The 24,453-nt window shown below is 43.5% G+C and overlaps 1 protein-coding gene across 1 annotated transcript in view; it reads right to left on the bottom strand.

Annotated features, from left to right (window-relative positions):
* The window catches only part of RP1 (RP1 axonemal microtubule associated), an 809,829-nt gene that overhangs the window by 223,273 nt on the left and 562,103 nt on the right, over positions 1-24,453 (bottom strand). Inside the window, exons 9-12 of the mRNA XM_069621057.1 lie at positions 14,354-14,429; positions 11,318-11,391; positions 11,189-11,220; positions 10,896-11,025 (exon numbers count right to left, since the gene is read on the bottom strand). Coding sequence (XP_069477158.1) covers positions 10,896-11,025; positions 11,189-11,220; positions 11,318-11,391; positions 14,354-14,429 — 312 coding nt within the window. The remainder of the gene's footprint in view (positions 1-10,895; positions 11,026-11,188; positions 11,221-11,317; positions 11,392-14,353; positions 14,430-24,453) is intronic.

Below are 24,453 nucleotides of genomic sequence, written 5' to 3'. Positions count from 1 at the left end.
CTCATCTCATCACTTGCACTGAGAAAAAAGGTGCATCCTAATCCCCAAAGGGAATCTGAAGCTGTGCATTTTAGATGTGAAGATGCAGATTCTCCTTTTCACTCCCTTTGCACATATGCATACATAAGGGGGAATGTTTGCATTTTCAATGTGCATCCCGGATCCACAAACGCAATGTGCTTTGAAATGTGCAAAAATTCAAGAACTTCCAATATGCCTCTTTGGTCTAGGCACAGTGGAAAGCCAAATGCATGATAGGTTCATTTCTGAACCTTTCATGCATTTTCTCAGAAGTGAGTATTGTCCCCTTGTCTTTCTGACCTTCACACAAGTATACAAGTTAATGTTTTCTATTGCATTTCATTGAGAGCCTGTCACTTTTAAATACCCTCTAAGCATAGTGTAAGGGGACTGGACAGCGCATCGTTGAGCTACTGTTCAGCCACCCCTGTAATGCCCAAGTAACCTTTGAGAATACAGTAACTTGTACATTTCTTAAATGAGCGCGAATGAAAAGAGCGTATCCTCAGTGATGTTTTCATTTGCACTATTTTTTGAGCATCTGCCCTAGTTTGTCCGTTTACTATAGGACATCTCCCGAAGCTTTCCCACTCTTGTGTGGGGAACATATTCATCAAGTGCAATGCTGAATGTTAAAAAATGCATAGTTATACATTTGAGTGCCATGTTTTTTCAGACGACAGCTCAGTATGGTAAGCACTCATTACAGAGGTTTATGTCCAGCGGCCAGTTCGCAGTACCAAGTTCCAGCAAGCCAGACTCCGCTTTTCCTATGTCTGAACGTGGCTATAGATTGTCTTAAAGTGGGATACATCCCACAGAAAAGGCTAGGGGTTCCCTAAATTGCTAAGGAAAATCCAGATGTGAACCCCTTGCTCACTGGGCTGTAGAGAGGCTACTCTTCACCTCAAAGATGAGGCTCAACAAATCCGAAAGACGTGTTTCGGGTTGCTGATGGTGCACTTGTTCATGGAAGGATCCTGCCCTTGTGGGTGGGACCAGACTGATATGCAAGTGAATATCTCTCTTCTGTGAAAGAGACTGTGAGCTAAAATGTGGTTGTAGGCTCTCCTGAGCAGAAAACATCCAAGAAAGAGCATTAAGTGTTAGTCAAGAGAAGTGACCAGGAGGTCACATTCAAGATTGTATAATTAAAGTGTTGAGACTCATATCCTGGCTTTGCTAGCAGACAAAACAGTGATCCTGGACAAATCATCTGATCTCACTCTATATTGCTCTGCTGCCTCACATGAAAAGGTGTGCCTTGCCACATACTGGTGGTATTCTCTATCCCATTGCCTGATCTTTCTTTTTAAGCAGGCCGTTTCAGTGAAGGGTCCTAGACAGAAGAGAGACAACCAAATGCCACAGGCGTCTGGCATGACTATTTTTATGTATGCTTATTTTGCACAATAAATGGTTTGTTTTTAATATAATTCTAAAGGTACTTCAGCATAGAACACCACAGGCCTGTGTGATGGTGTATTTGAAGCTTTAATATGCTGTTGAGATGGTTCCCTGGTATGCCAGAGGTCGTCTTGTGGTCCAGCCAACTCCCAAGGCCCCAACACCCTTCCCCAGAATATACGGAGGACTCAGCCAACCGCAAGTAAGAACTGTGGTTCATTACAAAAATAACAACAGGGATCGCGTAAGAGAATCAAGATTCTCCAGTATTTCTCAACCTTACAATGTGTGCTCCCCAGTTTTGTGGTGACATTGTGTTATCACCTGGGCCCTTCCCCAAAAACCTTTTCCCGGAGCGGATTGGGTGCTAAGAGTGGTATCCCTTATGTACGTACCCTATATAGGTTATTCTACTGGTCTTTACATGTCAGGTGGCTGGCCTGTCCTGTCCCTAAGAAACTATCTATAACATTGTTGCAGAGCAGTGAGCTTACCATTGGTCCTGCCCCTTGCCATCCACCCTTGATTTTCTATTTCGTGATTGGCTAGAGCTGATCTCCCCAGGCCTGGGACTCTATTCTGTTCTCAACTCTCTGTGCACCTTTTCAAGGTGATGTGAAATGTCTACATGTCTGTATTGTATCTGGTAATCTACCACCTTTGCCTATGAGAGTACGTATCCATGTTCCAACACTTGTTTCATTCCTTATCTGGGTTTTCTGGGATCGGCTCTCCTTTCACACCACGGGTGAATGCACATTGTCTAGTTCGGCTGCATCACGTGCTTGCAGACCACAAAATCAAGCTCTTGAGCCTGCATTTATGATGATTTATTCAATTTCTCTGCAGCTGGTCCCTTTTCGTCTAGAGTTTGGAATGTGACTGTTTATCTCTAACCTTGACTGTGAGCTTGCTTCGTGCTCCGTGCAGCCTGAATAAGCTCCACTTGTCTCGTTCTCTGTGGCTTGAGTCCTTCTGTAATTTTCCTTAGACTTATGATATGATTTCTACATTCTCGTGTTATACTAAGTAACCTATAAATTAGCCACACATGGTCCTACCAGGCTCTATATATACTCCTGTAGTTCCATAGGGTTATTCATTATAAGCAGCTGCAAGATTGCTCAGGATCTCTTGTTGCCTTGCATTGCTGCATTACTGCATTTGGCTAGTGAAAAAATAATAAACCTTAGACAGTATGAATATGTATCCGTCCTCTAACTATAGAATTGTGTAAGGATGTTCTTCATGTAAGCGAATGTGTGTTGTGTAATGTGATGCAGGGCTGTGACTGTGCTTCATGACTAACACTATGCTGTGGTGTGTCTAATGATGTCAGCATAATGGCTTCTTGCTGATTAATCGAAACTGTCCATTAGGGTATTTCCATCCACAATCTCCGTTGAGTCCTCTATACCTGTAAAGATATGTTCTAGATTAGGTCTCTAGGGCTGGCTGAGGGGATACCTTTCCATGTATGTGCCAGCCAGTGGTGCATTTGGGATTTGTCCGAAATAAGATGGGTGACCTCAAGCGTTCCTGGCTCTTCATCCTGTAATGGTCATGCAGGTGAGGAGGGGCATTCCTGGGACCCTCTCTTCAGCCCCCCTCTGGTCGACCTGTCAACCACTCCACTATATGGTACTACCTTTATCCTTGGTAACCATATATTGGTCAGTCCTCCGAGGTTCCCGTAAAAGTTGGCGTGATCGTCGAAATTCCAAGTCATGTATTTGCACTCTCCTTCTGGGTTGCACCATACCCATCTTCCTCCATAAATCTTGTTGTCGTGTGGATTGTCCAACTTCATCGTCTCCTGTGGGTGGGAATAGTGGACATTCCCTTATCCTTGCTCTCAGCTTGTCTCTTTCTTTCACTATCTTGTACTTTGCACCTCCTACATTCACATCCATCATCACTTTCATTCCCATCGATTTCTCTGTCGTCTTGCGACACTGAGTGATGCAGATCTTTTAATCATATATAGTAGGATTTGCCAATGGCAGATTCAATTTCTTTAATTGGGGATGGATGTTTCTAAGATCATAGTTGACTCCTGATAATGATCCAAAAAGGACAAACTACGGATGGCTATATCTTAGGTAATAATTATGTGATATGACTGATTAGTAACATCAAATCAGAGATTAGAGCAGTGTTCAAAAAAGTCAAGAAATGATCAGAAGTGCCAACTAGCAATAATGACTGGAATGGTCCAATCAAAGTGAACTGCAGGTATGTTCCACGAGCATGACACTGCAGTGATTCTCTGCTAAGCATCGTTAATTCGGTCAATTTCATTTGAAAGTGAGATTTAGCCTGAGCATAATATTTGTTTTTCTTGGTATGGGTCTGAGTGTCTGTAGGTTGTGGGGAAGGGTGGCAGGTGTCTGCCTCGATCTTACTTGTAGTGGAAACATTCCCAGTAGTAGTCTTTGTCCTTGGTGAGTGCAGGACCTCGCATTTGTTGTAGTCTCTAGGTGCATGAAGTTACATCCATTGCCTCCCATTTTTGTACACAAAGATCTTCCAGTTTCAAATGTTTTGTAGATTTGCCATCTTTTGTCACAATCATGCATACTGGTTCTAACAGGCCATGTTTTAGACCCCATATCTTGAGTTCAGCCCCCAGGTCCGAAAAGTGTTTTTTCTTTTCCATCTTGTCCATCTGCATGTTACCTTCATTTACAGAGACATCCCCATATAATAGGCAATTGGAGCCAAGTGTAATTGTGAATTCAGCTGCAAATTGTTAGGCAGTGCCAGAGGCCAGAGATCGGGTGGCCAACTTTCATGGCTGCTCTCCAGGCACCAGAATTCTCTTTACACTCTCATGTCTATTCTCAGATCTTCCTGAAAGCTTTATTAGTCACTTCATCACAGTCCCTCTAAAATCAGACATCCCTTCTTTGTTTCAACTCCATACTGAAGTCCTCACCATCAATTTGCTTTTTCTACTTCCTCCCTTGCCTTTCCTATTCTGTCTCAAATCTTTGGATCATCTGTGACCCTCCACTTTCATTTTTAATCCACATCTCTTTTCTGAAAGTGTCATTTTAAACTGTTTAACATGTGAAAGGTGTGGTATCCAGTCAATATATCTAAAACCTTACAGAGTGGTACATTTCAGAGTGGAACATAGTACCTAAAAACACTGCAAACATTAATTAAATAAATAAAGGGTAGTGGGGTAATGAGGTTGAAATGGGTTGTGATGGTGCTGTGGTGGTGTTATAAGGGTAAAAAAAATGGTGTGCTTTGGGGACCCCCGAATAAAAAAATTATTCAGCATTTTTTTACTCAATGAAATTTACCACTCTGTAATTGTGGTTGGTAAAATCACATATAACCGAAAGATGTGTTCCTTTCTCACTTTCGATGCAACCAAAATTCTAAACATGTGGTAGAAAGTGGACAGCATTCCCTCTTGCTTATGGGAGTGCGGTTTTTCTGCTGCTTTGAAGGAGAGGGCAGTGGTAGTGTTTTTAACTTGCAGATGATGAGAGATCCAGAGGTGTGGGGCAAGGAGAGAGGAGTGGAGAGTGCGGGGAGAAGGGTAACAGGAGATAGCGTTAGCTAAGTGGGAGGGCTGCACTTTCATGGGATTGAAATTAAGCATCTGAAGAATAAAGTGGGACTGTTTTTTCATGAAATGCCACTGCCATGGATGCAGCAATTGGATGTCGGACAAAAGGGGGCAATATTGTACAGGGTCATTGTGATAATGTTGAGTACTTTGACAAGTGGGGAGAAGGTGTAGAATCAGAGGCTAAACAGAAGGCTGGCACAGTGTTCCAGGCCGCTGAATAGCAGGGCTTGGTCATATGTGAGGAGGGAGCAGAGTTTCCTGATTGTAAACAGGTTTATGCATGCCTCAATTAAGAGAGAAGTAATGAAGTGCTGGGGGTTAAGGCCACTATTAAAAAGGACCCCAAGCTTATGGGACTTGGGGAGGTGGAGATGAAGTCAGGAAGAAATGAGATGGGTAAAGAAAGGGGAGACGTGCGGTGGAGGCAGGAGTGTAGATTACGCTGGTCTTGGAAGAGTGAAGCATGAGAAAACCAAGTGCCATCCAGTAAAGGCAGATAAGAGGACAAAGAGTTTGGGAGTAAATTAAGGGAAATAAACGAACATGTGTGTGTGTCATCCACAAATAGTTGATAGATGAACCCAAAGTAGGAAAAATCATTCATGGACAGCAAGTTAGGCTATGATTACATGTCTTTCATTCTATTATGTGATTGGTTCCCTGCTAGCGAGTTTAGATAGAATGAAATCACTTATTTTAATTATACATTCTCTTACTTTTTTACTGATTATTTCTTGATCTTTTTGTTATTGTTTTGTCAAATGTTTTATGTAAATGTATATATTGTTTAAAGTTATCATTGTTAGTGTTGTTGTCACGCGTTCTGAATGATACCTGGCCTAGTAGGATCGTTGTTCTGTCTTTCCTTTGCACCCCCCCTTGCCTCGTTGCGCCTTGAAACACCTGCGTATAGGTGCGTTATAAATGCCATATCATATCATCATATCATATTGTGTACACTGTGGTTTGTTTCACGATTCACAATTCCTGATTATTTTGATCGTATACTAGATTTGATAAACAGTGTTTAAAGTCATTGAATGACTTATACTATCATATAGAATTTACAGTTTTTCCAACGGTGTCTGGAGTAACTAAGCATCATTAATTGTGTTATTAAGTTTTACTGCAAGCAACGTACACATTTTGATTTCTGCACAGGAGAATGCATTTTTATGTTTGATTTAGGAGACTATTAGCTGAGAAATCTAGAATTGGAGAAGGCCTCAAAGGTGGTTGGCGTTCTGACAGCAGCACGTTCTATTATGGATGAGACATTCCAGCACTTTAGAGTAGTTAGTGGAGAAAGATACAGGCCGACAGTTTTCAGGATTTTTGCGTTCAGCCAAGTGCTTCTTTAAGATTAGTAGGACAGTTACTGGCTAGTGGCAGACAGGAATGATTTCTATGAAGAGTGAGAAGTTGAATAGGGAAGATAGATAATGGCAAGTGATAGGTGCTGGCTCCTTGACCATATGTGGGGCGGACAGGCCAGTGGGGATGCAGGAGGGCCTGTTCACTGGGAGAGGGTGTGGAGGATTGTAGAAAGGGCATGGTATAGAAAAGGTGGATGGGAGTTCCAAGGGAAAGTGAGGGTGTCACAAATGTTTTCAATTTCAGAGGAGAGGTAATGGGCAAAGTCATTTGCAGGTAGGAAGGTAGGAAGCAGGAGACAACACAAGGGCGAGGAGGAGCTAACATGGATTGGAGAGTGGAGGAGAGTATGCGGGTATGAGAGTAAATGTTAATAGTGAAGATTGCTTAGGTAGGTAGATTTGTCTGGCTCAAGAGCCAGGCCATTGTAATGAGTGAGGTGAAGAGTGGTGGTACAGACCTTACACCACCTACTAGGTGGTGCTGCATGTCTGTTAAGATAAATCAGACCTGAGGGGTTATTCAGGGTTGGGGTGAGTGGGGGTGAATGTAGCAGCGGGATACTGGTGACCAAACCGAGTGTAGAGCCAGGTTAAAATCTGGGAAGGCCTGTTCAATAGTGAAGGCCTGTGGAGGAGCAAGGGAGAGGAGGGAGGAGTCAGGACCTGACTTTGGCAAGGTAGACTCCATATAGCCAGATTTGAATTTGCATTTGCGGGAATGGAAGAGGGAAGGTGTGAGGAGGCCAACAGTGATGCCGTAGTGGAGGATGGAATGGTCAGAGGTGAGTGATAACTAAGGAGATTAAATAGTCAAGAGAATTTCCTTGGGAGTGAGTGAGGTGGTAGATTGTAGAGTGCGGCAAGGAAGTGGTCTGAAAGGAGGAGGCTGAGCTTGAGTAAGTGGGTGGGAGAGAGTTGGGGATGAAAAAGTCACCCCTGGGTGATATTGAGGGTTTATTAGGAATCAAGTCAAGAAGGAGGTCTAGATCAGAAAAGGAGTTGAATGTGGCTGGGGGCTGCTAGATTAGGATATTGAGGGGCATGGACAGGAGGAGTTAGGTTGCATTCAAAGCAAAGTAGTACACATTCAGAACAGCTCTGGCCTACATGGACCCATAACACCCCTACATCTTGCACAGGGATGCCATGCTGGAGGGAAGGGGAGCAGTTTTATATCAGGAGACCACAGAGAAAGGAAGGCCAGCACCTTCTCCAGTGGTAGACTTCAAGCTGCCAAATGAAAACTGCCCTGTCCATAAGCTGGAGTTTCTGGCCCTGGGGTCAGTCATTACAGAAAAATGCCATGATTAACTTTACTCTGCCAGCTTCATGGTGCACACCGACAACACCCCTTTATGTATGTGCTGAAATTTGTGAAGTTTGATGCCAGAGACATCAGTGGCTCACTTCTCTTTCAGCATAAGACTTTTGTCTATGATGCAGACCAGGTCATATCAATACAGACACTAATATGCTGTCATGGGTCCCATAACCTCCACTGAATGACTCTGCTAGCAGGAAGGAAAGCGAACTGCCAGTCCATGATCCGTCAGGACCCAAACAGATTCAGGAAATGCAACTGTTTGGCAACCCCAGTGAATGTGATTGCACCAAAGTAATGTAAAATCACAAGCCAGGCAGGGTTACCAGACATTTGATCGAAAAAAATTGGTCGACTGGACAAATGGTCGAACCAATTTGGTCGAAAACCAAAGGGTCGAATTATTTATTTTTTTTTTTTACCCCTTTATTTATTTTGGGGGGGGTCCCCCCTTACCCCCTTTTTTTCTAAAAAACCCTTTTTTTCCCTAAACTACAACCTTAAAAATATATATATAAATAAATAAAAAAATTCGACCATTTGGTTTTCGACCGAATTACGTCGACCAAATGTCCTGTCGACGAATTTTTTCCGATGAAATGTTCGGACACCGCCAGGCAGTGTCACAGCTACCTTTCTGAACTGGAGAGGAGGTTGGCTTTTAAAAGCTCAAAGATCCCGGCATCAGTTTTTAAGGCTGTGTCAAATGGAGCTGAAGTGCCCATTTTTCCTGGAGAAGACCCAGATCATCCTGCCATCCCTTGCGGGAGTGAAAGTTGTAAAAACAGAAACAGAGGAATCCGTCATCAGGAGTGTCACATTGGTGACTGAGTCCTACACCAACTGGTAATTACCCTGTTGCTTGTGATAGGCTGTACTATTCTCCCTGCATGACCAGAACTGGCATCTTGGCGGTAACTAAAGCTTTGAACTGTTTTGCTCGAGATTTTACTGGCAACGCCAGGCCAACAAAGCTTAGGTGTACAGCCTACTCTTCTTTTCCTCACCTTGACTCGCTTGGCTCTCAACAGTTTAATCACTTTCGCAGCCCAAAGGGTTTGGTTCCTTCCCCTGGGTTTTATACACTTTCAAGAAGCTGCCTTTCCTCTTCTGGCACCTCTTACTTGTACACTTCTTATTTGTAATTGGGTGTGGGACCCAGACTTGCAACTACACTCCCTGCTATCCTCTCCTGCCAGGGCTTTCTAAATGTTTTCTTTCCCTTTGGGTGCAGGTCTTTTGACTCGCACTCACCTTGCTTGCTACACTCTCCTGCCAGGGCTTTCTTAATGTTCTCTTTCTCTTTAGGTGCGGGTCTGCTGACTCACATTCACATTGCCTGGTATACTCTTCTGCCAGGGCTTATTCACTGTGTGCTTTGGGTGCGGGTCCCAGACTAGCTACCTGCTCCCTGGTTTACTCTCCTGCCAAGGCTTCTTCCATATGTTACAATTCAGTTCTTTCAGGTACTAGGTATTTTACCCCCTTTCACTTGTCTCGATTTTAAATGTGCTTGGCGTCCCAGCTACGTTGCCTGGGTTCGCCCTGCGAGTATCTCTGCCTTCCCTCTGCGTGTGGTATACGCCTCAAAGCTCCCAGATGTCCCACTTCCCCTATCTGGGCTCACCAGTGTTCCCTGGTGTCTTTGGCGTTCTCTGTGACTCTCGGCTTCTCCAGCGGGGTACCCTCTCCTTCTGCTGGGATCCCGCCTGTCCTCTGGTGTTTACCGTGCCAGGACCTCCTCTTGCCAGCCTCACTCGTTGCAGGTCTGCGCGCGACAAACTCTTCCCCACTGGACCTCGCCAATATGAGCCGTTCCCCTCCCTGCTGTAGCTTGTCTGCTTCTCCCTTCCCGACCCATGTCGGGTACCGTGGATCTCCATCTTCCTTGTGGTGCTGGAATTTTAAATGTCCTGGCACATATTGGTTGCTTCCAAGCACTAGACTGTGTCTCTAATTCCAAGGCTTTTGTGCTCTGCATTGCTATCGGGCTCTTCCTCATCTCAGTGTTTTGGCAGAAGTTGTCAAAAAGAGCCATGTTCTCAGTATAGAGGGGTTGGACTGGATCTTTACTACAATATGCCATAAAGGTTTGGGAACTTAGTGGGATGTCATACCCTAAGTGGAAAGGTGGATACCATGTTACTACCGGTGAGTCGACTTCCCTCCCATGAGGGCTCACTTCCCCCATGTGGTCTTCCCTCAGACAGCCACCTCCAGGGTCGGGATCAGGTAGCGGATGCCCTCCCTTGCCACATGGGAAGAGAGTTTCCCCAGAGAGGAAGTGATGATGTTACTGGATTCATCACAAAACAAACAGACCAACAGTAACACGAAATACTAAGAACGTTTAAAAAGTTAAAATCATTAAATGAGTTCTAAAGAAATAAATCAACAAAAGTGCCATTCTATAATTGGCAAATGTCGGCAAGCTGAAGAATAAAAAAGAATATCTAAATAGCTGCCACTAGTAAAATTGAGCTGAACAATGCGGTCAGATTCACACAAGATGCATATGAAGCACTTATCTCACAGTCTCTTGTTAGGGATATCTAGATGTGAACAGCAGAGCACAACATAGAGCAGGGCAAATGCAAAGGGACATCTAGGTGTTAAAACATATTAGCAAACAATATGGAATTGTTCAATGTGCCATTTTAAGGATATCTAGATTTGAGATTCATTGAAGACTAGATAGGCACAGTGCACAACAATGTCATCTGCTTGTAAGGGGTACCTAAATGTGAGGCACAATTTGTACGTCATAAAGACATAATGCAATGCACTGTATGGGAGATATGTAGCTGGGAGACAATAATAATAGTGTCCATTTTTGGACAAAATGCAATGTGCATAAAGAAGAAACCAGACGCATAAGTGCATCAGAGCACTAGATATGGCCTATAGGCATATGAAGACATGAGTGCCAATGTGGGGGCATTTGATTCTTCTAGCACGCCAATTAAAAAAATAAAATAATAAATAAAGATATATATATATATATATATATATATATATATATATATATATATATATATATATATAATATATATATATATATATATATATATATATATATATATATATATATATATATATATAGGACTGTTTGACATTGTGAAAGCAGAAAGCTGCTAAAACATCAACTTTACAATTCAGTGAGTAATGGTAATGACATTACTGTAGTTGTCCTTCTTGTCCCCAAGCGCGTCGACGGTGCCGTCTGGCAGGAGGCGGAGGAGGCTTCGCGTCACTTTGCAGTAGAACTGAAGAGTGTTGCCCTTCTGGAACTTCCATCTCTCAGCACCCCACTGATTAGAAAACCAAAGAAAAACACTCTGATTGACAGGGAGTTAAAGGAAGGAAACAAGAAACAACACTGCTGATTTTACATTTTGCTCAAGCTTCAGGCATCAGATGAAGTTTGTTTAACTTCGTCCTAATTATTTGGACTTTGAAATCGTAATTCCTTACAATTTCCTTTCTTTTGAGTTCCAGTTCTTGTTCTGCAGAAGGAAAGGGAATGCAACAAGTGTTAATATTGTCACAGGTTTGTATGCTTATGTTTAGTCAGTAGCCAGCGCAGTTATTTTAAATACTTACTTGCAGAGAAGTTGGAAATATCTGTGTAAAGTTCTCTAACAATTTTCCCATCCTCCTCGTCCTCATCCAGCCACCTTTGGAAATACAATCTTCAATGAGTTTTATAGGTTTTAGCATCTGATACAGTAAAATAATGAATTCCTTAAAGGAGTGTGTTTTATCTAGTCCACAATCAAGTTATCCTCAGTACAGAGTCTACTAGTTTGCCTTCGGGTCTTATCAAACAGGTAATAGATTCCTTTGTTGAATAGATTATATTTCTGCTTATGGAGTCAAGGGCCTCCAACATTGTGGGTATGTCTTGCTTTGAGTATTTGCCACAGTTTCTCCTATTTGCAGATGTTTCACTTGCTTCTGAGTGCACCATCGGGTGCGTGGCTTTGATGTCTGAAGCATAATGTGGATTGGGTATTAGTGCTACGTGTTGTTTGTAGAATGCACTAGAGAATGACCGGAAGAGGTACAATGTTGTCTGAGGGCAGAGTGGCTTTTGCTAAGGTGATGAGATATTCCTTCAGTTTCTTAATGGGAACATTCTGAAAAGAACAATGTTGTTGGAGTGTGGTGGTTGTCCTTGGAGATGTTTTATGGTCTAATGTAGTGATATGGGGATCCATCAGTGAGTGGCCAGTCAAGTCTAATATGAAGGGTCTGAGGCATTTAAGATAGGTAGGAGGGGAGACAACTACATTCTTTTTTTTATTTCCATAGGGTTTGGACATTGACTTGCTGAGTGAGGTCCATAGAGGAAGTTGAAAATAACCTGTGTTGTTTTCTTGGTAGAGAGGAGTGAAGGGGGGTTGTGGTCTCAGAAGAAGACGATGTTGCAGTAGATGGTGAATTAGGTGCTCATAGGATCAGTGATATGTTGAAGAAATCATTTACTCAATGCAGGTGGATCACACAAACTACAGAAGCCATTCCGGCCGGGACACATGAACGCAGGCCAACTGAGGTGGTTCCTGCTTGTGTTGTGATGTTCTAGGTATTCATGAATTTATATGTGGCTGGGAGGCCACCTCCTGTCTTGATTGGGTGGTGTAGCTAGTTTAGCCATGAGGGGTGGGCATGTTGGGAACATGAGCTGAGGTGTTTGCTTGAGTGATGATGTCTTCAAAGTCTGCTGTTTGGGACACTGCAGAATCAGAGTTGCTTAGCACGACATGGACTTGTTTTGGTGTAAAGGGTTGTGATTGACAGTGAGAGGTTGTGTTTCGGGTTCTTGAGTATGGGTGAGCCTTGAGTATCAGAAGACTGAGGCAGGAAGTGCTGGGAGATATATGTGAGGGCATATGGTGGCGCTTCGTTGATGTGGGGTGTAGGGTTTCTGTCTCACAGAAATTCAGTCCTGAAGAAGCCCAAACAGCACGCATTGCAACTTTTTAAATGGTGACAGTACCTGGGCACTTGAAACTAATACATGGCAATTGGTGTGAGTATTATAGCTTATGATGCTAATACCTAAAATAAATGTATGATTACTTGCTAAATAAAAAAAAAAAGTCACTGGAGCATGACATATAATGGCAATAGCTGACAAATGATGTAGTTCCGCAATTTAATACATAGTTGTTAAATGGTGTGCCACATGGTGCCAATACCTGCACATGGAGTGAGTACCCAGGAAAAAATGTCAATGGTGCTAATGACTGTCCCTGAGATCGCAATGGTGGTTAAATAGTGTGAGTACAGTACAGGTCATTTGAAGCCTGTAACATGGAAATGCTGTGAGTACCTGGGTGTATGATGTTTATACACAGAACATGATCGTTATACCTTGCATTTTATGTGAGCTCCTGTACATGCCATTACAATACCTGGAAAAGTATAGCAGTACCTATCGGTAGCATATCAATACCTCGCACGTAGGTGTATCTGCATACACATCTGTGTATTTGGCAGTTTTTAGTCTATGTGTAACTCAGGTAATCACCTTCCATCATATAAGAGGAATGTTATTGATTTTGTTCAATGTCTGTTTGGCTATTCATTATACAAAATGCAAATCTGCTAACATAACTAATTCCTCTGAAGAACTCCTTTGTCAGTGGGTCTGCCCTCTACTTTCCTTTTAAGTATGCCAAGCCAAAACAATTAGCTTTCCCAATTATAGTTATACTCAATTACTGGATGTTTACTATGATTTGTTTAATTGCCAAAGCATTTTATCTTAATTTATTTACAGTGGTCTAGACACCTGGTCTATGTAGCTGACACGTATTTCGACCCTTAGGGGTCCTTTTCAAGGCAAGAAAAAATGTAGTATAGAAAATGGGGATCCTGAGATACCTTCCTTCAACTCCTTGAGAAACCACGATCACGTAGCATCAGCTTTGAACAGTGACTAACCCAATTCTGGGGGAAACAATACTATATTGATACCATATGAGGCACATCCTGGGACATCCACCCCATTTTTTATACTACATTTATTCTTGCCTTGATAAAGACCCTTCGGGGTTAAAACACATGTCAGCTGACCACCACATAGACCATGTGTCTACACCCCTATAAATAAATTAATCTCACATGAAAAATACTGCATCCTAGCGTGAGAATCTCTTTAATGCATAAGATTGGATAAAAAACAAAAAATTGCAAGGTAACCAGGACTGTCTAATATTTCCTTACTAGAGGTGTGGGTTCACCTCTACCAACCTGTGACCTTGCATAGATATACTCAGACCATCAGACCAAAACATCGAGCTCAGCACAGGAGTGTTCATATCTAGAGCCCAGTTTTCTCTCTACCCTGGTTCAATGGTAGCCCTAGTAGGTTCCAACTCAGTCATGCTCCTGTGGAAATCTCCTTGGTTTGGAATCAAGAAATCCTACCAAGTCATGATGTAATGCACAAATACACATTTAATTGTCCAATACCTTACTTTGATGTCGGATGACAATATGTGGCTCTGTAAATCCCAAACTTTATATTGAATTTGACTGAAGCAAAACACACACTATATTTTCTTAGAAAACAGGACCAAAATGTTATGGAAGGTAAATTTCTTCAATAACATCCAAAGAAGGACAAACCTGTGACACAGGAACACGTATTCTGCATTTTTTATAGGGTCCTTCAAAATAATCTTCTCTAGATACCATCCATTGCCTAGAAAGGACATGGAAAACAAATATAATCTTTATCATGAAATACACCTTAGGTGGAATAATAGTTCACATTGTTTACACTTCCAGACATTTTTAAGGATCAAAGACGAGTTGTTATGGCTGTTTTCATTCATGGGTCTTAAGAACCTAACCATGAAATATAATTTGGTATTGATTATTATGAACATGCGTCATTTAAATAGACTGCTAGTTCCCTTGATGCTTTCTTGAATACACAATCGATGCTCTCTGTGTTTCATGCGCCACATCTTCCTAAGGTTTCCACACTCATTTGAAAAATGGAATAGGCAGATGTTGCCTTCCACATTGTCAGGTGATGATCAGCTGTAATTGGTGACATTGCACTCCAGGCAGGATTATGCTATTATTGGCCATAGCAGATATGTTGTTAAATCAGTATGTGGTTTAAATCTAGGCATTCAGGGACAAGACAATATTTTCTTTGTAAAAGAAGTTACCGTGTTATCTACAACATCCTCCAATGAAGACAGGATTATAGACAGGATTATTAATTTGACTCATTACATTTTGATTGACTAGACGAATAATGCATAGAAGAAATTGACCAGGCATCCATTATCCATTGGCAATATATTTTCAGTTGCAGATGTTACTGAAAAAAAGTATATTTTAATAGCTCAATAAGGAAATATGTGCTTACATTATGAAAAATGCATGTTGAGTAGTTTTCTTCAAGACAAGTCCTATTTACCACCTCTCGCAACACATGCACTTTTAGCCAATTTAATTATCAAACTTATCTTCATCTCAACATAGCCTCAATATTCTGTAAACAGTGCAGCCATCCTTGACTAGTGAGGTCTGCTGCTGTTGCATTACTCTAGGTAGTGCAACTAGGGAATCGTGATAGTAAAGTACAGTATTTGCATTCCACTTCCTAATCTTCAGTATTCTTCTAGGTACACCTATCACAGTCAGGGGCTCTCCTGCACTGCTTTGTTTGAATTTAAAGTATGGTCTACAGACCGTCTAACCAACCAGAACTTTTTCAAAATGTTGTCACAGAGGAGAAAACATGCTAGTAAATTGTACCTCCACTGAGTATGTCCACATATGGATTATGTGTTGGAACAGACAAAAGTTAAGATTGGATGGTCTAAGTTGTGCAGGCCACATATTTTTGTGGGTTATTGAGCATAGCATATCAGCTGTTCATGCATTCAAAAAAATTACCAGTTGACACACAAAATTGGACACCATGTTCGTACAACCACTAGGTAAACCCAGTGAAGGCATGGCCCTAGTGTTCCATAATGAGGGTTGTTTGGTGAAGGATTCTTCTCTGTTCATTTGACTTGCAGAAAGTGAACTATTGCCACATGTCTCTTCTTGGTGCTTATGATCCCTGAGCCGTTGACATAAAGGCCCAGTTACTGCAACCGAAGGAGCAATATCATCCAAGTGTTCATAGAAACCCAGATGGCTGATATTGACAGTAAGCTTTGGGGAGGAAATACTTTATTCCTGTTTATGATGAAACAGGGCCTCAAACGCATAGATGTTTTGCTGGTGTTTTGCATGGCCTTCCCTGATTCAGACTCAGTCTACCTCCTTATACCCTATAATTAATTCTTAGTTTGACCTTGCGTTTAAGACATATGGAGTTAACTTCTTGTCAACTTGGAGACTTTCCTTTAACGATCCTGAATACTGACATTGAAATGTGTGGTCTGCCTCTGTTCACCCATTAAAGTTGTTGACACATGTAATCTGTTGCCATTGGAATAGAACTTGAGTTAGGCACCATTGTTCAATTCTTCACATGTACGCTAACAATGCCTATTCAGACTCTGTCACCCCAGATTCACTAACTATGTGTCTGGATTTTCAGCTCTACTTACAGTTCAGAGTGCTGTTCATCCATTGACATTCTCCTCCACATGTTTGCTTCTATCCGGGGGCTTCAATCTAAATCTAGAATTGATTAATAGATGATGAACGTTATCTCTGTAGGGCTGGCAAAAGCTAGGGAGCATATATTGTGGGGTAAAATATAGCCCTTGAATGCCAGAAATAAAGAGGTCAGAGTGATTTGTGGTGTCCCATTGAAGTCTGAAGCCAGCACAGAAATGGTGATGTCGGACATGAGAATTATTGACCTAAAGACAGGCCTAAATCTCAAATGAAGGAGACATGCTGGGAAGTTCAAAAGTGCAAAGATATGCACACTGCATTTCGGCACAGAAGACATGGCTGAAAATGCTGTTTACTAAATCCATGGAGAGCTGCACTTTTTACTTAAAGAGAGAGATAGCAGTGTGTACATTATCTTTAATGTAATACCAGATTGTGCTCCATAAATCTCAAATGAAACCAAGCTTATTGCAATTATAAGAAATACAGGAACTTCCTTTTTCCTCATCCAAATGACAGCATGCAAAGAGAAGTGCTCAAGGTGAACATGGTGTTCTCATATAACGACCCTGTGTATAGACAATCCAGAAGTGATACTCATGTCTTGGGCAACTGTGAGATTAAAGGAAGTACATTACACATGGATATAAGGCCCAGATGCCTTATAAAATGCTTCATGTAAACTATATTGTGTGTGAGTTTAAACACCATTTCTTGCAGAATTGTACATTCAGTTGGGCATTTCTACTGAAATGACACTTTAACCTCAAAAACCTTTCCTCTGCCTGTCCTGGAGAGGGAGATCTGGAGGTCAACAATCAATCAGTTCCATTGCTTAAAAATACAAAGAAATACAGTGCCATTGATGGAAACCATGTTTTTCCAGAGAAGTGACCTTATAGCCAGAACCATTTGGAGACCAAAGAGGGATATTCTAAGATAAACATGAGCCAGCATCTGGCTGGTCACATGTTTAAGGATAAATGCAACTTAGAGGGACAAAGATGGGGGCTAGAGTGAGCGAAGGCCTGTAAAGCTGGGGTTTGATTAATAGAAAAATACATTTTGATTGAATAAAAAGGACAGTGTATATGCTACAATGCTCATTCCAGACTTTTATTAAAGGTGACAGTAATCCCCTTTGAACAATGCCAAAATGATCTTTGTGTGATATACATAACAGAAGTTATTAAGGGATAAGCGTGAAGGACAAAATTAACATGGCAACTATGAAGCATCATATTTGTCACTGATGCATCTCCTGAGTAAACAAAGAAAAACTATCTGCACAGGAAGGGCATGCCGATTTCAGATAAGCATCAACTTATTTGCCTTAAAATGTAGTTCTTAAAAATATATCCATACATGTAAAGAGTTTAAACATGCCAAACCCAAATGTCAGTTTGGGATGACAAAGTGTACAGGGACGAGCCCCCCTCCATCTCAAACTTAATATATAGGAAATAGACCAGTCAATGGAGGCTAGTTCAACCACTTGGACAACAACAACACATATAGTAACAGAGCAACTACATGAACCGCCCTACAGTTACATTGTAACACTTTGAAGAAAAGTGAATACTGATACCAAATACAATGTTTTCAGGCTTTCTTAAAAGTGTTGGCATACTGTATTTTGGTAGTAGTAGGGCTTAAAGGTGAAGTGCACTAAACATGAATCGAGCAAGGCACGAAGGGTCTTTGAAGAGCCATCATATTTATCCACTACTCCACCCAACAGCACGCTTTCCTTGGTTGCGGAGTGACGTGACAAGACCAGTTGTTCAATGCTGCATTTTCGGCCTTAAGGTTTTGGATTTCTGTTGTTAACTCCTGCATGCCTCGCATGAGGTCTTGAACTGCAGCCTCCATTTCCGTAACTGTATCAATTTGTTGGCGTCTCAATCTGTCACAGGTTTCCCCCCTTCTCACCTGTCTGTATTGTTTGCTCGTGATCTTCGGAGATGTCTTATTTCGCACTGTTCGGAATTTATATAACCCCGTGCGTGGGTCCTCGGGTTCCAACGTGCGGTCCATGACCCAGCTCCAGGAAGCATTCAGATGTCTGGGACGAAGATGAGGAAAATAATGAGGTTCACACTCAGCGATCTGAATGCGAGGGAAATCCAGGATATGCAAGGTAAGAATAAGGTGAAGGAAGAAAGAAGAGAAATTCAGGGGACCGGGAACCAGGAATCAGAAGTAATCACTGAATGAGCTCTGGCAACACACGTCTGACTACTGCAAGTGGTAGCGTTGAGACGCGCAGGGCCGTGGGGACGTGTCTGCTTTGTAGAACGTAGAACGTACAACGCTGAGACTGGCAAACAGCGTTCCGCGTTGAGCGCCCATGTTGGGAGTACTACTGAGTTCAGTCCCCTGTGGGTCAGGGACCACAAAAGTCCAGAAGGGATGCAAACGGTGATTCATGACAACCTTGGTCTGACTTGATCCTTTGGGGTAGTCCAAAACGCGAAGAGATGTGGTTGATCATAAGGGCAGCTGCTGTTTCTGCTTTGCAGTTTGGGGCCGGGAGACATTCCACCCATTTAGTAAACAAGCATGTCACGGTCAACATGTACTTGCTTGACCTAGAGGAGCGAATCACGGGCCCGATATAGTCGACTTGTAAATCTGACCAAGGCAGTGTCATCCCCCTCTTTTGGAGAGGCGCACGGTGTGTGAGGGATGTTGGCTGAAATTGTGCACGCACAAGACACCCCTTCAACTATTGGTTGAGGTCCTGCCGCAAGTGTGGCCAGTATGCAACCTCTCTTAAGATGTCAAGTGTTGTATGAAACCCCCTATGACTGGCTGTGGCCGCATCATGGGCGTGACTTTTGGACATTTCATCAGCACTCTGAGGTCCTCTTTCCCTATGTAATCAGTATCCGTCAGGGGAAAGTTCTCAGGGTCCTCAAGGTGTTGATAAAACTTACCAATTATTGGATCCCCTTTTTGAGCCGTAATCAAATCAGCATCTGGGGTCTCCTTACTCCATTGTGCAGTTGAGAGTTCATTGTGAGCATTTGTCTGGGACCTAGTGATAGCAGTGACCTGGATCTTCCCCAACAGGAAATCGATCTCTAGTAGATCCCCTTGAATGGCTCCGGTTTTGGCCAGCTGATCAGCTAAGTCATTTCCAGTTTTGTCTGGTACCTCTACTTTAGAATGACCCTTGATCTTTTTCCAGTAGATGGTCATCTCATTCGAGGTGACCAGATCATCAATATTTTGGATTCATTTCCCATGTTTCAAGGGTTTATTATTAGCACATAACAGGCCTCTGGTTTTCCAATTAACCATGTGCTCCACGAACCCGTTCCGTACATAATCCAAATCTGTGATTATGACCAGTTCATGGAGTTGGGCTTGGACAGCAGGGAGGATGGCTTGATGCACAGCCATCAACTCTGCCACTTGACCACTTCAGGGGCCAATCTTGTACCCAGTGGAGGGTTCTGGGGTCTCATTCACCCATGCATTCCCTAAGCCGGCCACAAGTTCTTTTTCCCTGTTGGTAGGAGCATCCATCCACATAGACAGTGGGCATTCCCTCACACTTGTCTTCTTCAAAGACTTTGTGTGGGGAATTGAGGTATTCCTCCATGTTGTCCTTGATTTTTAGACTTTCGTCCTCGAGACAGTTTTGTCTGGCACAATCATGCAAGTCAGCCAGACCTTGCGCGAGGGGACTCTTCTTGTTTTGGCCATATCTGACCTCCACAGGAAAGCCTTGCATTTACAGATTCCTGGAAGTAATTCGGGAATTACTCACATTTCTTGCCCGGATTCTGTCACTTTGGAGATATTGCAGAGGCTGGTGTGGAGTTTCCACTATGATGTGTTACCCCTAGATAAACGTGCGTTAATTCTTCAATGCCCACACCGTTGCCAGGAGTGCCTTCTCACAATTGTTTAATTTTTCCTCCATGGAGGATAAAGTTTTACTCGCATAGGAGATTACTTTATTGACCTTGTCATGCTTTTGGTATACTACTGCAGTCAAGCATGTATTAGAGAACCCTGTCTCCAAGAACAACTCCTTGTTTCTGACAGGGTAAGCTAGGCAAGGCGCTTGTGAGAGGCTCCTTTTGAGTTGTCTTACTGCCTCAGCTTGTTCTGGACCCCATTCCCACTTGACCCCACCTTCAACAGATGAATCACGGGTCTTGTGATCTCTGCGTAGTCCTCAATGAACTTTCTACTGTAATTAGTCAGTCCAAGGAGGCTCCTTAGTTCCTGCAGAGTTGTGGGGTCTTTCAATTTCTGGAGGGCTTCCACTTTCTTTTCCTGGGGACAGAGACCCTGAGGAGTAATCTCATGCCCCAAGAAATTTACACGGGTTCTACACCACTGTGCCTTTTGAAAGGAAAGTTTTGCTCCGGCGGCCCTCAACTGTGTCAGAACATAACGGATCTCCACTATGTGTTCCTCCGCAGTTGAGCTTTTGATGGGAAAATCATCTACATAGGTCAGGTTACCCCTCTCACCCAGGTCGGGCATGGCCTTATGTAGAAAAATGTTGAATTCATTGCCGGAGTTGATGAATCCTAAGGGAGTCCGGGTCCATGTGTACTGCCGCCGCCCAGAGGTGAAGGCAAGCTTGTATTGGTCCTCCCTACTGACAGGTACAGTCCAGTATCCATTGGTCAGGTCTATTGCAGTGAATACCTGTGACCCCTGGATTTGGGCCAACCCTTGATCAATGTAGGGTAGAGGCCATCGGGAAGTATGGATCCATTTGTTGAGCTCCCTAAGTTCGGCGCAGAGTCTCCACTGTCCATTTGGCTTCAATATCCCCAGCACCGGATTATTGAAGGTGCTGTGGACTGGACGGATTATCCCACGGGACTCAAGGTTCTTAGTTATTTCAGTAAGGGACTCCATTGATGCGAGAGGCAAGCGATATTGCTTCACAAACACTGGAGTCATGCCAGGGTCCGTGGGAATTGTTGTGTGGATGTCGGTGCGACCACAGTCATATGAGTCCACCGCAAAGAGATCTTGAAAATCCAAGAAAACTTGATTCAATTTTTGCTTCTGCTCCAGAGTCTCACAGGCATCAGCTAGGTTGACGCTCTCTTCAACCATCTGCCTGAAGCCTGGAAAGACTTCTGGTTTTGCTATCTCAGTGGCCTCCTCCAGCTGGGTGGAGACGTCCCTGGTCACAGTGCTGATTTGTACTGGTGGCTTCAGGTGGGGAAGACAGCCCTCATAGACCTGGAAAATCACCTCATCCCTCCTGAAGTCACAGGTCACATCTTCCTTACCATAAGGGCAGGAAGTGTACACCAGGAAGTTCCCACCATGCCGGGAAAAGATCCTGTCTGGTGTTGTGTTGTCATCACTATCACTGTCAAAACAGTCCTTGGAGATTGGTCTTAACAGTTCATTACCTAAATCTATGGAGAAATGTCGGTCATCAACCGCCATTCCAATAATGGTGCCTGCGGCTAGAGTGATACTGTTTAAATCGATGTTATCCACCTCTATTGGAATGGTGTCATGTTCTGTATTGACTAGTGGTGTCGGGTTTACCCCCAACCCTTGTTGTTGGAGTGAAGGATTTAAATGAATATAGGCATCAGGATTTTTCAATTTCTGTCCACTTTTAACTCTCACTTCCAGGGAGAAGTGTCGGGTCCTTTCTGGGTTGGTGACTTCCTCTCCAATCTGAATTTCAACTGCATAAGGCAGCAGTTGAGCTGACCTAAATGCTTTCTCTGGATCATCAAAGCCCATGGGATTATCCACTAATCGGGACCAAGCTTTGAAGTTTATTAGGTCCAAACTAATGGCAAAGCGATTGAGAATATCACTGCCTAAGTAAAAGGCGGCAGTGACGTCTCGCACGACCCAGCAATTATGGACTATGCTCTTGTTGCCTATGGAGATTTTGAGCATACACCTGCTTGGCAGGAGATGTTTGGATTTGGGTGTTTCCAGATCTATTTCCCATTTGTCTATCAGTTTGAATGTGGGTATGGCTGGATCTTTTGGGAGTTGGTGGAACATGGCTTCGCTGATGAGGTACTTACCGTTGTTCATGCACACTCGGGCGAGAACAGAGTCCTTCCCTTCATTTAACTGGGCTGGGATGAACAACTGCTCTCCAATTTGCTGAATATCAGCCAGGCTCTGAGCTGATTTCTCATCTTTCTGGACTATAGGAGTGGGAATGTCTGATTGTGGATTGGTAAACAATTTCAGGAAGGTTGATTTTCAGAAATAGAGAGGACCCCCCATCACCAGTTTGTTGTCCTACTGCTATTACAGTCACGTCTGGAATTTGGTTGTTCTGGAAGTGAAATTCTACTTGGTCAGATTGTTGTTCAACCATGTGGTAGGTGCCGTTTAAACTAACATGGTTGACACTTTGTTTAAATTTTATTGGTCGGCTAGTCTGGTCCAGAGGACCTTGTTTACACAATCTATTAGAGGTGACAACCTTCGCAGGAGGTCATTCCCAAGGGGTGACCTCTGTAGTCACAACTATGACCAGGTCATGGTCCTAAACATGCGCCCGCAAGCCTCTGGGCAAGGTGCGCAATATAAATAAATAAATACAAATACAAATACAGGTGCTTCACCTTGTGTCGCCCAATTTTAATGTCCAAATCCGCAGTCCCATTGACGGGAATTGCCTTCCCGTCAAAGTTCTGAAGTTGTCCAGAAAGAAGGGTGAGAAGAATTTGGTAATTCTCCCCCTTCCTGAATTCAGTTTATCAAAGGCCTTTTTGGACAGAAGGGTAGCTTGGGATCCAGTGTCCACCATTGCCAAAATCGTACCCTTCCCTTGTATTTGTACCGGGGCACAGTATCTTCCCTCCTTCTCCGCAAGGGGGCACAGTTTTCTCGTTTTGGACATTGATAGAGAAGAGATTTGGGCAGAATTCTGTTCAGATTCTGGGGAATCTGAAAAGAAAAGGTGGCAACTAGAGATGGGAGAAGTTTTGGGTTCCCCTGGTTCTGGTGCTGGGCTGCCCCCCCCCTTTTTTTGGAGGCAGTCACCACAATACAGTTTTGAACCAGGGGATTTTCCATGTTGTTGGTTCTGGGGTTGGATGATGTGCAGCGCTAGCTCAGTCCCCACATCTACCCAGTCTGTATTTGAATTCTTTGGGACCCATTTTTCTTTGGGAGGAGTTCCCCCTTCTCTGAAGGAGAAGATCTTTTTCCCAGGATCCTCTGAGGATCCCTCTCCTTCAAATTGGAAGATTTGTACCTCCTCCACATAATGGGTCTGTTTGGGTACTTTATTTCCCCTACCCCCCCTCTGCTCCTTGGGTGGCAAACTTTCAGGGGTAGGAGATTTTGGTTCCGGTTCCTGGGTTTCCAGGGGCTTTTTACAAGTGGGGAAGGAAGCTTCCTCCAAGGCTTTACACCTTATCCCCCTTGTGCCTCCTCCCTGGGAACCGGTGGGTTGTTGGGGTTCTGCCCCCGTCATTTTTCTGGAGCATCAGGACCGGAGTTGGAGGCATTCTGTGTCGGCATGCTCATCTAAGGGTTCTGCTGATCCCTCAGCATGCAACCCAGATCCTGTGCCATGTTTTGGACCTGGCGCTCTAAATGTGAAACTCGCTCAGGCTGATACGGGGCTCTCATTTCACCCCTGGGCTGATCCCGGGAAGCGTAGCTATCCCTTCTCCCCCGGGTTTGGAAGAATTGGGTACCCCTCCACCCTTGGCCTCCTCTCTCCCGGATTAGGTTGTCTGGGCTCAGGAAAGTGGGGAAAGAAGGATGGATTGTTCTGGGGTTGAAAGTTTTGTGGGTACCTGGGGAAGAAATTCTGCCCAGGATTTGAGGAATTTCTGCCCTCCTGGGGGAAGTGAGGAGGGAAGTTTCCTGGGTTAGGTGCTGCTTGGTTGGATCCCCCCCTTGGGCTGGAGGAGTCCACACATAACCCAGGATGGGTCTATTCCCTTTGTAGCAGGGACCTATGTAGTCAGGTGAGTGAGGGATCCCATTTGTGGGACTACCTCCTTGGCTCCCCGTCTGTGACTGGCCCGAGAGCCTTCTGGGCTTGGGATTATTCTGCTGTACAGGTGGGTTTTTAGGCCACCCCATCTCCAAATCTAAAATGGGGCAACCTTCACCTCTGCCACTTTAGCAGCAGCAGGGGTGTT

Source organism: Ambystoma mexicanum, chromosome 5q (genome assembly GCF_040938575.1).
Source record: "Ambystoma mexicanum isolate Mex_15411 chromosome 5q, UKY_AmexF1_1, whole genome shotgun sequence".
NCBI lineage: Eukaryota > Metazoa > Chordata > Amphibia > Caudata > Ambystomatidae > Ambystoma > Ambystoma mexicanum.
Note: the sequence above shows the minus strand (reverse complement) of the source record. Positions and strands in the feature narration are given on the sequence as shown.